This window comes from Myotis brandtii, unplaced genomic scaffold, assembly GCF_000412655.1.
Source record: "Myotis brandtii unplaced genomic scaffold, ASM41265v1 scaffold260, whole genome shotgun sequence".
NCBI lineage: Eukaryota > Metazoa > Chordata > Mammalia > Chiroptera > Vespertilionidae > Myotis > Myotis brandtii.
In genome coordinates, this window is record NW_005359881.1 from 417,421 (window position 1) to 430,451 (window position 13,031).

General features: G+C 47.0%; 1 protein-coding gene across 4 annotated transcripts in view; it reads left to right on the top strand.

The window, feature by feature from the left end:
* Positions 1–13,031, top strand: part of ELMO1 (engulfment and cell motility 1) — a 402,414-nt gene that overhangs the window by 133,086 nt on the left and 256,297 nt on the right. For all 4 annotated transcript variants that reach the window (XM_005868063.2, XM_005868065.2, XM_005868064.2 and 1 more), the window contains one exon: positions 6,558–6,608. In XM_005868063.2, coding sequence (XP_005868125.1) covers positions 6,558–6,608 — 51 coding nt within the window. The remainder of the gene's footprint in view (positions 1–6,557; positions 6,609–13,031) is intronic.

Consider the following 13,031-nt stretch of genomic DNA (forward strand, 5'->3'; position numbering starts at 1 on the left):
GGGAGAGGAGAGAGAGAGAGAGAGAGAGAGAGAGAGAGAGGCAGAGAGAGAGAGAGAGAGAGAGAGAAAGAGAGAGAGAGAAAGAGAGAGAGAGAAAGAGAGAGAGAGAAAGAGAGAGAGAGAAAGAGAGAGAGAGAAAGAGAGAGAGAGAAAGAGAGAGAGAGAAAGAGAGAGAGAGAAAGAGAGAGAGAGAAAGAGAGAGAGAGAAAGAGAGAGAGAGAAAGAGAGAGAGAGAAAGAGAGAGAGAGAAAGAGAGAGAGAGAAAGAGAGAGAGAGAAAGAGAGAGAGAGAAAGAGAGAGAGAGAAAGAGAGAGAGAGAAAGAGAGAGAGAGAAAGAGAGAGAGAGAAAGAGAGAGAGAGAAAGAGAGAGAGAGAAAGAGAGAGAGAGAAAGAGAGAGAGAGAAAGAGAGAGAGAGAAAGAGAGAGAGAGAAAGAGAGAGAGAGAAAGAGAGAGAGAGAAAGAGAGAGAGAGAAAGAGAGAGAGAGAAAGAGAGAGAGAGAAAGAGAGAGAGAGAAAGAGAGAGAGAGAAAGAGAGAGAGAGAAAGAGAGAGAGAGAAAGAGAGAGAGAGAAAGAGAGAGAGAGAAAGAGAGAGAGAGAAAGAGAGAGAGAGAAAGAGAGAGAGAGAAAGAGAGAGAGAGAAAGAGAGAGAGAGAAAGAGAGAGAGAGAAAGAGAGAGAGAGAAAGAGAGAGAGAGAAAGAGAGAGAGAGAAAGAGAGAGAGAGAAAGAGAGAGAGAGAAAGAGAGAGAGAGAAAGAGAGAGAGAGAAAGAGAGAGAGAGAAAGAGAGAGAGAGAAAGAGAGAGAGAGAAAGAGAGAGAGAGAAAGAGAGAGAGAGAAAGAGAGAGAGAGAAAGAGAGAGAGAGAAAGAGAGAGAGAGAAAGAGAGAGAGAGAAAGAGAGAGAGAGAAAGAGAGAGAGAGAGAGAGAGAGAGAGAAAGAGAGAGAGAGAAAGAGAGAGAGAGAGAGAGGCAGAGAGAGAGAGAGAGAGATCCTTGGAGCTGCCTGCCTTCTGGGGGCCTGCATTATGGGGTCACACGAGCCCCCTCCCCCTCTAACCTGCTTTCTTGGCAAAATAGCAGGAAGAGAGGAAGAATTGGAGTTTTGACCAGGAAATTGTTCCTAAGTTGTCTGTCTAGATAGAAAGTTGGCACACTGAGAAAAACACACTTCGGAGGGAAAAGTAGGAGGAGGACATTTTTTCTGCATGAGCTTATTATCCACTCCACACAGAGGCCCGAGTCTCTGAGCTCGTTCTGCGAAGGAACAGGCACCCCATGGAGACATGGTGACGGCAGGGGCTGGTACAGCCTGGGCCTGGGTGTGAGGAGGCAGCGGTGGCTGCAGCCGGCTTTCCCTTCCTGCCTGGACACTGGGAACAGTCCGGACACTCCCACAGATATACTTTCTGTTCCTTTTCTGCCCTTTATTAATTTATCTGTCTTTTTATTCGTTTGTTTGTTTGTTTATTATTGAATTTATTGGGGTGGCATATATTAATAAAATTATATAGGTATCAGGTGTACAATTCTATAGCACACCATCTGTGTATTGTACTGCCTGTTCACCACCCAAGTCAAGTTTCCCTCCACCATTTATCTCCCTTTACCCTCTTTCACTTCCCTCCACCCCCTTCCCCGCTGGTCGTCACCAGATGTTGTCTGTGTTTAGGAGTTTTACTGCCTTGTTTAATCCCATCACCTTTCTCACCAAGTCCCCCTTTCAGGTGTCATTCCTTTCTTGGTGTGTCCCAGCCTCCAAGATCACTCAGGACGTATCTCCGTTCCATGAGCAAGTTTTGTCCCTGAGATGTGCTGTTTCCTCTTCTCTCCCGGGAAATCCTTGCTGATACAGGATGGTCTTGAAGATCACCTCCACGGGAGGCCTTCGCTGGACACCCCTTCCCCTCCCCGTCCCTCCCACGTGCATGTGCAGTGCCGGTCACGCACTGTGTGGGCCCAGGACGCCTTCCTGGTCTAGGTGTAATTATCACCTATCAGTCTCTCTCACTTTTATTGAATTCCCGGCGGACAGAAGTTAAGTCTTATTTAAGTTTGTATCTACCTCAGTGTCTCCTCTATGGCCAGGCATGCAGTAGGTTTAGCCATTTATTCAACATATATTTATTGAGTACTTCCCATATGCCAGCCATGGATACTCACTGTTCTAGAAAAGAGGAATATAGCCACGATAAACTACCTCTTCTCATGGAGGTGACATGCTAAGTGTGAAAGGAGATAGTCAATGAATAAGATAAGCAAAATCACTCACACACACACACACACACACACACACACAGTGCTTACTGAAGGACTGCCTGTGACACACACACACACACAGTGCTTACTGAAGGACTGCCTGTGAAACACACACACACACACACTCACACACAGTGTTTACTGAAGGACTGACTGCCTGTGAAACACACACACACACACACTCACACACAGTGCTTACTGAAGGACTGACTGCCTGTGAAACACACACACAGGCCTGAGAATGACAAAGGCCCTCAGACCCTCCTCAACATGCTGCTCTGCTGAGAGGAGAGGCACACGTTTGCGAGTGACCTGTCTTCTGGATCCCAGCTGCTGACTGTCGTCTTAGGCTTAGGGGAACATAGATCACACTCTTCTTTTTATTGATCAGATTATATATAGGGACGCGCTAGAACCAGCTACACAGCAATGTGCTTTCGGGATGTTATTTTTGTGCTGAATAATGAACAGCTAACTCTTTTTGGGGCGCTGGCAGTGTGCCTGACACTGTTCTAAGCACTTCCGGTGGATTATGTCATTTAATCCTCGGAACACCCTCGGGAGACAGGCACTATCCCCGTTTGCACACCCGGAAACGGGCACACAGCTGTGTCCCTGGCCCCAGATTCCGCAGGTAGAAGGAGGTCCACTGCAGACTGTCCTGCCTGGAGACCCTGCTCTAAAGCGATGCTCTCCTCTGCCCAGGGGATGCATGAAATCAGAGCAACCGCAGCCTTTTCCTTCGTCACCGGGTGTCCATGCCAAGCCGGCACTCTTCAGTGCGCAGGTGCCCTCAGCCCGCGGCGAGAGGTCCCGGGACCTCCCTGACAGCACACAGGCTCCCAGGCAGGTGGCCACCAGTGCTTTTCTCTCTGAATTTGGTCTGGCCTTCTGTTGGGACCTTAAAGTTTTTGCTTGTTTTGTTTTTTAATATGTCCTTATTGATTTTAGAGAGAGAGGAAGGTAGTGGCAGAGAGAGAGAACCATTGATATGAGAGAGAGAGATCAATTGACTGTCTCCTGCATGCCCCCTACTGGGGATCAAGCCCATAACCCGGACATGTGCCTAGACCGGGAGTCAAACTGGTGACCTTTTACTGCACAGGATGATGCTCAACCAACTAAGCCACCCTGGCCAGGGTGGGACCTTTAAATTTTTAATACCTGTATTAATAGTTCTTTCACTTACATTTTTTATTCCAAAGTACAAAACACTGATTAAGCCCTAACCCGTTTGGCTCAGTGGATAGAGCGTCGGCCTGCAGACTCAAGGGTCCCAGGTCCGATTCCGGTCAAGGGCATGTACCTTGGCTGCAGGCACATCCCCAGTAGGGGGTGTGCAGGAGGCAGCTGATCGATGTTTCTCGCTCATCGATGTTTCTAACTCTCTATCCCTCTCCCTTTCTCTCTGTAAAAAATCAATAAAATATATATTTTTTAAAAACAACACTGATTAAAAAGCATTTTTTCGGGGGAAAGGAAGAGAGAGAAGGCTAATGAGCTGCCGACTGAGAGCCCAGCGGAAGGGATGGTGCTGCTCTCTGTGTAGCAGCCGCGGTGGCTCTTCTTCTCCAGCCCTTTGCTCGCGAGGCACGGAGCACCGCCACCTCTGGTTCCCACTGCATTCTCTGCGAGATGACTCGCCCTCCCGTGTTGGGGAAGCGGAGACTTGGATCGGAGTGATGAGGTTGCTTGCACTAGTACACACAGCGGGATTTGAACCCAGCTCTGGCTGCCCATGGTTTTAATACTGTTATGGTTTCTCACAAGCAGTCCTCAGGACCCTTTCTTCAAAGAACCCGTACTTGGACCTCAGAACGTTAGGAGTCAACATGGGGCCTGGAGCCCGCTGCTTTATTTCACCCCAGACTCCCACCCAGCGCCCCGCATCCGTGGGCCTCACGGGGACCCCCGGAGGCTGCAGAGCATTTCCTAAAACCACTTTTACGTCTGTGCTCTCATGGATGCTGACCAGTTGATGAACTCACCCCTCAGAGGATAAATGCAAGCTCTAGGTCTTCCTCTCGTTGCCAGGGAGACTGAGTCCAGCCCCTCCCGGCAGGTCCTCCCCTCCCTTCCCCTCCCCTCCATGATGTTGAGCAAGTAACTCACTCTCTCTCTCTTGGAAGTTTCGGTTTCTTATCTTTAAAATGGGAACAGAATTAGGATGATGGTTAAATCGATATTACAGCCCAGTGCCTTTCAATAAAGGCTAGTTTACTGCTGTTACTAGGATGTCTCATCCCCTCTCCAGCTTCCATGAGGAGAGATTGGTGCTAAACCCTCCTGGCCTCTTCACAACACCGGGGTCTTTCCCTCCTGGACTGATTATTTGAGGAGAATAAACTGGGCCCCTTTTTCCTCTTGGGAAGGAAAGTGCCTTAGGTCTTACCTCAGTAGGCATCTAATCTGAGGGTTTGGTTAGCTGTCTGCTGTTCTCACGCTGAGCTTCGTTCTCCATAATTAGTAACAAATGGGATATTCTAGCATTTCATCTTCTGATTCTATTTCTCAATTCATTTAGAAATTGAGCAGGAAAGAGGTATGAAACTTGTCCCTTTAATATTCTAGAATTAGTATGTGCTCTCTCCCTCCCCAATTCTCATAGAGTCAGGATTTTAGGATTGAAAGGAGACCTTTTATTTATTTATTTATTTATTTATTTATTTCTTAAAGTATTACAAAGAGTATTACACATGTCTCCGTGTCCATTAGTTATTCTCATATGCATGCATATAAGTCCTTCGGTTGATCTCCAAAAGGAGACCTTTTAAATGACTGAAATTTATTTCGCCTTCTCATTGCTGAGCCTGGTGCAGGTGGTCATTCAGCCCTGGCCTGCGTACTCCCCGTGATGAGCAGGCTGCTTTCTTGAGGGACGGCCCGGGGGTCTGGCTGGGGATGCTCTCGATCTATCGGGCTGGCATTCCCCAAGGAGGGTCTGGTTCCGCAGTGCTGGGCCCTCAGGCCTCCTGTGCTCGGTAGAAATGCGCAGCTTAGGGTTTCTTTGGGAGAAAGTATTGGCCTGAAGCCTGAGGGAGAGTGAGTGTTCTGCGTGGTTTTGGCATCAGACCCCAAGAAATTTCCCACCACTTCAGTGTGCCTGCCGCGTCCTGAGGAAATCCTAGTGTGCGGCCTGTCTTAGAGGAAGCAGGAGAAGGAGCCTCAAAGCCCTTTGTTAACCTCCTGGCCTCACCGCTCCTGGTGGGCGCTGTGAAGTGTGGCTCCTGAAGGCTGATTACTGGCCTCAAATAAAACTGCCAGTGAAATTCTACTCTCCGAGAGGCTAACGGAGAGCTCAGAACACTCCCTCAAATAGCCTCCCCCAAACACACCACCCAGACTGACTGATCGGCTCTGCTCCTGTCTGCTCTTTGCAGCTTTAATGACACATAATCTGCACCCCCGAAAAGGGCCTTCCTCAAGTGTTCAATTCAGTGGTTTTAGTATATTCATAGATTTGTGGAACCATCACCACCACCAGTTTTGGAAGGTTCTCATGGCTCAGAGAAGAACTGCTGTCCCCGTTAGCATTCCGCCTCATGTCCCCTCCCCTCCCCACCCGTGAGAACCACCAGGGCTTCCTGTCTTGTGGATGTACCGATTCTGGACGTTTCATATACCATAATGGCATCATACAACGTGCGGGCTTTGTGTTGGCTTCTTTCACTGAGTGCAATGTTTTCAAGGTTTATCATGCTGTAGCACGTATCATGGCCGAGTCGTAGTCCATTGACTGGGCCTGCCACATTTTGTTTAGCCATCCTTCAGTTCATGGACATTCAGGCTGTTTTCACTTTGGGGTATTACCAATAATGTCTCTATAAATATTCATGTACAAATTTTTGTGTGGTGGGCAAAAGTAGATTCACAGCCGTTTGTAGGGATAAGGACCGGCAGGTTATGATCATTACAATAGCATTATTAGCTCTGTGTTTTGCACACTCTCAACTGTAAACCTGCTTTTATCCACCCCTGTGTTAGTAGAATTACTAGATCATAGTCCCTTAAAAACCTTTCAAAATTTCTTTTTTTGGGGGGGGTTGGCTATTCTTGGGCCCCTATTTACTGCCTCTGTGCCGAATGCTGTCTATGACTTGATGTAAAATTAGCACATCTGGGAGCCAGTTTAAAGTTCTTAAAGAACTAGTTCTTTGTAGAAATAATGAAAAATTCTTCAAGTGAGGCTAAACGGAATCACAAGGATGCTTACTGTAGTCTTCAGGAGAGTACATTCGCCTTTATTCTCTTCTTTCCAAGCTTCTGTTGGAAGATTTACAAAGACTTTGTTTTCTTTTGCAGAATCGCAATGAAATAAAAAATGGCACCATCCTTCGATTAACCAAGTCTCCGGTGAGTAGGTCTTCGTGTGTAGCTTTCCCGTAAACACTTCCTCTTCTGTTCCTCTACATGTGATTGTGGACATTCATGTCTGAAGATGACTTTAGTGGGAAACGGAAGGTCTCTGGAACATCCTCACATGCAGATTGCGGATAATCAGGAACGCTCTCCCTGTATTTCCCACTACAAGACAGGCAAGCCTCCCTCTGGGTCAAGTGCAGACACATACAGTGACTTTCCGTTTGAGTTTGTGTGTTATCTCCACCGTCCTCACAGTACAGATGGGATCACTCAGCTGTACTGACTGGCTTTTATCCACCTGCCCACATGCCCACCAGCGCCCTCGGAGCAAATTCAGACAAAAGACAAAGCAAACAAGACCAAAGGCAGCCTGTTACTTCCCCTTAAAGTCAGAGGGTGTGCGTGTGTACGTGTGCATATGTGTGTGTGTGTGTGTGTGTGTGTGTGTGTGTGTAAGAGAGAGTTTAAGCATTTTCTAGTTTGGTCAGTCATTACAATAGTTCATAGAAATGTAGTTTAAGAAGTGTTGCACGCCTGCTGTTTCATTGACAGCTGACTCTGGATACAACACCTTTAAAGTCTTCCAAATAAAAGCTGCTAAACCAAATGCTACAGAATATTTAGCTACTGACTGCATTGCTTATCTTTATCTTTCTCACTTCCTTGTAGATACTTTAGGTAGTACCATTAGCATATTTGAACTATATCCGTTCACAGTGCATTTTTATTGCTTTCCTAAAAAAACTAATCTTCAGAAAATACACCAACTGTTACTATTTTCACTGCATATGCGATGAAAACTGTGTCTAACTCGCGTTTTCAGTTTCTCCTGCAGCCATGTGGTGGCTAAAAATAAATGTGAAAACAGGGAAAGGCATCTGGCTGAAATTAAATTGTGGGGACTGTAACTACCACAGATTTTTCTTGTTGGAAATTATATTAGAGAGGCTTAAAAATCCCCTAAACATTCTACCCAATCACATCTTGAACCTAAACCCAGTGATGAGCTCAACAGAGCGCGTGGCCGGAGTTGGCTGGACTGCCTTTCGAAGCCTTCTTTTCCACTTAATGGTAATTATAATTTAGACTCATTTTTCAGCGGCTGCATGATGAGCTGAGACATTTTTGCCTGACGTAGCATTGATCTTCTTACTTTAGTCAGCAAGAATTCATGCTAATTTGACCTTTCAAGACCACAGTTTCCCTTGGTTTTTATAGTTTCTGTTTATCCTGCTAAAGCTGCTCATTTTCTTGCTGGGCAGAAAGAGTACATCTTGCTTGTTATTTCATCTTAGAATTAGAGAGGCTCAGTTTCTTTGTGTTTATTTATTAAATCTAGGCCTTCTCTAGGCCAAAGAAGAAGTCCGTTTTCTTTTTTATTGCCATGTGCTCATGAACCAGTTTCCACAGGCGAAGCCAGTCCTTGAGAGGAGGCTAGGTGCTGGGCAGAGGGGGCTTACCCAGCACCCTGAGCGTGAGCGTACAGACGCTGTGGCACGGCCTGGCCCTGGCAGCGCGGTGGGGCTTGTCCTGCCCAGGCAGTGACCCGGGCAGTCCCAGCATGGTCAGGGACGGGTGGAAAGCCCGTGCGCAAGGCAGTGTTATAAGATGGAGTCCACCTGCGGAAGACTGGCTCACATTCCCTAAAGGGCAGTGTTCCCCAAACAGGAATCACTGGAGGAGTGTTAAAAATGCTGATGTCACCTGGCGCGTGTGGCCCCGTGTTTGAGTGTCGAACTATGAAACAGGAGGTTATGGTTCGATTCCAGGTCAGGGCACATGCCCGGGTGGTAGGCTCAATCCCCAGTAGGGGGCGTGCAGGAGGCAGCGGTCAATGATTCTCTTTCATCAGTGATATTTCTCTCTCTGCCTCTCCCTTTCTCTCATAAATCAATAAAAAATATTTTTTAAATGCCAATATCTGGCCTTCTAATAAGAAGCTGAATTACGATGTATAGGAGTGGGGTCCAGGAATCTGCATTTTAAGAGAGCACTTTAATAGTTTGGCTGTAGCCACAGTGTCTAGAATTGGGAATTACTGTATAATAAGTGAGATATTTTGAATTTGTAAAGTTCACTTGTTGCTGGTGGATTTTTTTACTTTGTGTTTAACTGGAAAATATGGCTCAGCATATGCTAACTCTTTCACTTTTTACATGTGTACTAAAAATAGGTTAAAAATAACTGTCTCCATCACATTGGCTAGGAAGTGTTAGAGAGCGTCATAAAGAACCAGCAGCTGGTGTTACACCAGCTTTTCCAGTCCTTTCATCTGTCTTGGCTCTCTGTAGCGAGACAAGGACATGCACATGCACATGCGTACACACATGTACAGCTGTACTGGGTTTTACAAAACTATCAGAGGTGCTGTTTGTGTTGGCTTTGGTTGATGAATTTGTTTTCTGTCTTCCTCTATCATAGAACAACCCTTTCTGATTGTTCCTAGCAAAATAGGGGATTCATAAGAGAAGATCTATAAAAACAACCTGCACTGTTATTCTTATAAAAGCCCTTATACCTGGCTGGTGGCCCTCCTCTGCATTGCACACTTTATTTTAATTTAATTTAATTTTATTTTTTGTTAATCCTCACCCGAGGATATTTTTCCATTGATTTTAGAGAGAGTGGAAGAGAGAGGGAAAGACAGAGAGAAATATCGATGTGAGAGAAACACAGTGATTGGTTGTCTCCTGTGTGAGCCCTAACCAGGGCCCGGGCTGGGGAGGAACCTGCAACTGTGATATATGCCCTTGACCCAGAATCGAACCCAAGACCCTGGTCCGCAGGCTAACGTTCTATCCACTGAGCCACACTGGCCAGGGCGGCCTTGCACACTTTATACAGTGCCTCGAGTGGTCATCTTAAACATGTGTGCCTCTCAGGTGTCATGGCTTCACCCATCTCCCCAGTGCCACGGAAATATAACTATGGACATGCCCAGGAAATGGGTGCAGATGGGTGTGTTTGAGCAGCCAGGGTCTGAGGCATTTTCGATCGTGCAGCTGAGCAGTGGTTCCTTGTGCCTGCCCTGGGAATGGCAGCAGTGCAAGTGGAATCTGTCACGTGTTGCCTGAAGCAGCGTATAAATATGCATTTGGCCACTGTTGTATTTGAGGAAGCTTGGGGTTGCCAGACCCTTGGTTTTACTTCCCTGAAATTTTGTTTTAAAAAGTCCCTACAGTGAATCTATCTGTAGTCTTGCAGTGAGAAAGGCCTCGCTAAGTACAGCACAAACCCCAAGAGCCACAAAGGAAAAGATTGACACATTTGACAGCGACAAAATAAAAACCACACAAGCTTGATGTTTGGAAAGAATTCCAGAAACAAATTCAAAACCAGTGCATTAGGAAAAACAGTTGGCAATATGCATGACAGATAGAGTGCTAATTCCTCAAGTTCCAGAAATTAGAATGCCCCAAAACAGATGGCCAAAATCTATAAGCAAAAATGATCTCTGTTTTTATATATCTGTCTCTCTCCCTGTCTGTTGATCTGTATGTTTGTGTATCTGTTTATCCTGGCAGGCAGAGCCAGGATAAATGTAAATATGAATATGGAGACATACATAGATCTATAGCTATAGATATATAGGTATAGGCCAGGGGTGGGCAAACTTTTTGACTCGAGGGCCACAATGGGTTCTTAAACTGGACCGGAGGGCCGGAACAAAAGCATGGATGGAGTGTTTGTGTGAACTAATATAAATTCAAAGTAAACATCATTACATAAAAGGGTACGGTCTTTTTTTTTTTTAGTTTTATTCATTTCAAACGGGCCGGATCGGGCCCCGTGGGCCGTAGTTTGCCCACGGCTGGTATAGGCATATAGATGAATATATAGATATAGATATACATGAAAGAAGAAACTCAATCTCTCTCTCAGAAGAGATGAAAATCTGTCCTCAGTAATCAAGGTGTGAGGCCAGCTGCTGTGGTGTTGCGAGTATAAATTGGAACAGCCTCCCCTGGCCGGGCAGTTCAGTGGTTAGGGCATCGTCCAATACATCAAGGTTATGGATTCGATCTGCAGAAGGGCACATATAAGAATCAACCAATGAATGAATAAATAAGCGAAACAGCAAATTGAAGTTTCTCTCCCCCCTTCTCTGTCTTTCTAATCAGTAGAAAATATTAAATTGGAGCAGCCACTTTGGAAGGCAGTTTAGCTGTATCCACCCAAGTTTAAAATATATGTGTCTTTGTCCTGACAGTTTTACTGCTGGGAACTTATCCAGTAGGTAGACTCATAAGGACACACACACACACACACACACACACACAGGGCTGTGTGCATCATTGTTCTTAATAATCAAGAAATGGAAAGCTGGTAACTGTCTACCAGCCGGGCCTAGTTCATATGCATGTGACAGGACAGTGTGCAGCGGTTAGCAAGACCGTGGCGTGTGCCGCCTGGAGACGTTACAGAATCACAGCATCAGTGCAAAGGCAGGTTGAGGGCTTTCTGCGTGGAGCGGCCCCGGAGAGGTACGCGGAAAGGAGGCATATGTATGCTGATGATGGACGAAATCATTCTCAAGCGCTCACTGCAATTAGCGTTGGGGTAACTTTAGTTTATAACGTCTGGCAGTACTTACATATTTTTATGCCATGCGCTGGTCTTGTTTTTAACTAAATGAACAGATACACAGTTATCTTAAGGTCACCACAGCCTATAAGAGGTGAATCATAATGTTCTCTACTGAAAACATTTCAGCGTTCCTAACTTTTCAATATGTAAGAGCCCTTTTCTGTAGGGCCTGGTTTCTTCTCGCCCATTATTTTGGCCGTTGGGCACAGTAAATAAAACTGCTCATCAAATGCCCGCCATGGCTTTGCCAGCTCTGAGCACAGTCCTCCCTTTCTGCTCCTCTTGTGTGGGGACCGCTGTTGGGGCATCCAGGCCAGAGGGCCTGTCACGCTGGTTTTGGGGACTAGTCACTCTGGCAGAAAGAAAAATGGTGCTATCTCAGTCACGTGGACACAGGTTATCAGAGATTCTTAACAATAAGACCATTAACAATTTTAATGTTTAATTTCTCCTGACTTGAGAAATGAAAAGAGGCTGTGAAATGTTGAAGTTCTGTTTCTTGCCGATGTTCGTTCTGTGAGCCCAAGTGAGAGATAAGCAGAGGCAGAGGCTTCTAGGTGAGGAGTGACGCTGCCCAAGGACAGACTGCAGGGGTGGCGAGGGACAGGTCAGGAGTTTACTGCAGCAGTCCCTGCGGGGGCTGCCTGGTGCAGGGCGGGTCTAAGGAAGGTTTGGAGGGCAAGTCCCCAGGCCTTCCTGGTGGATGGATGTGGATCTCCTTGAGGGGGGATGTGAGGACGGCCCTGGCATTGAGGGAGGATGTGAGGACGGCCCTGGTGTTGAGGGGGGATGTGAGGACGGCCCTGGTGTTGAGGGGGGATGTGAGATCGGCCCTGGTGTTGGGGCCAGTTAAACAGTGGCACTGTTTCCTGCAATAGAAGGCTTGGGAAGGGGAAAATGAAGAGTTTGAGATGCCTGTTCTGTGTCCAGGAGGAAGGCAGTCAGGTGTGAGTGCTGGGCAGCCATCATCGGGTACATGACATGGACGGCCATGGGCTGGATGAGGTCGCCATAGGGAAGGTACAGCCCTGGGCACACTCTTGGGTCTAGAGGAGGAGCCAGTCAGGGAGCCTAGAGAAGACAGTGTTTTAGGGAGGAGGGAGGAGTTCGGTGTGTTGAAGACCCCAGAGACCATAAGGAAGATTAGGTGAGGGCAGTGATCCCTGGGCCCCCCGCCTGGAGGCATGGGTAGCACCTGGAGACACTCTGAGTGTGGGGCGGAGGATGGAAGCATCATTGTGGAGAAGAGAGGCAGCAACTGCAGACCCCCTTTTCATTCCAGAGCTTGTGCTGAGCATGGAGCAGTGGAATGTGGGCACGGCTAGAACGGCAGAGGGTCATGGAGGTTCCTAAGTTTATGGTCTACTGCAGAGAGAGCGCCTGATGGAGCAGACCAAAGGGGGGTCATGTAGAAGGACAGAACTTGAGGAGGCGAGAGGAGCAGGGATGGAGAGCAGCAGGGATGGCCTTTGTAGGAAGCATGAACCAGGTGTCAGTACCAGGAAGACTCAGCGCATGAGCATAGAGGTGTCGGCTGTGCCCTTGGTAGTGGGAAGAGGAAGGCACTCCTGGCAGATTGCTTAGATTTTCTCAGTAAAATGTGAGGCAAGATCCCCTGTGGGGGAAGCAGGGGGAAGGGGAGCTTAGGGAGAGGGGAGTGAGTGAAGGAGTCATTGGCAGGGGCATCTCAAACATTCCAGGAAAGCAAAGTTGATAGCTGGGCAGCGTTGAGTGTACATTGGAAAATATCCATGAAACTTGTGCACTTTTAGATGACCTCTTAGATGACCTTTTAGACGACTTCCTATTGGTATCATGGACCTGGAA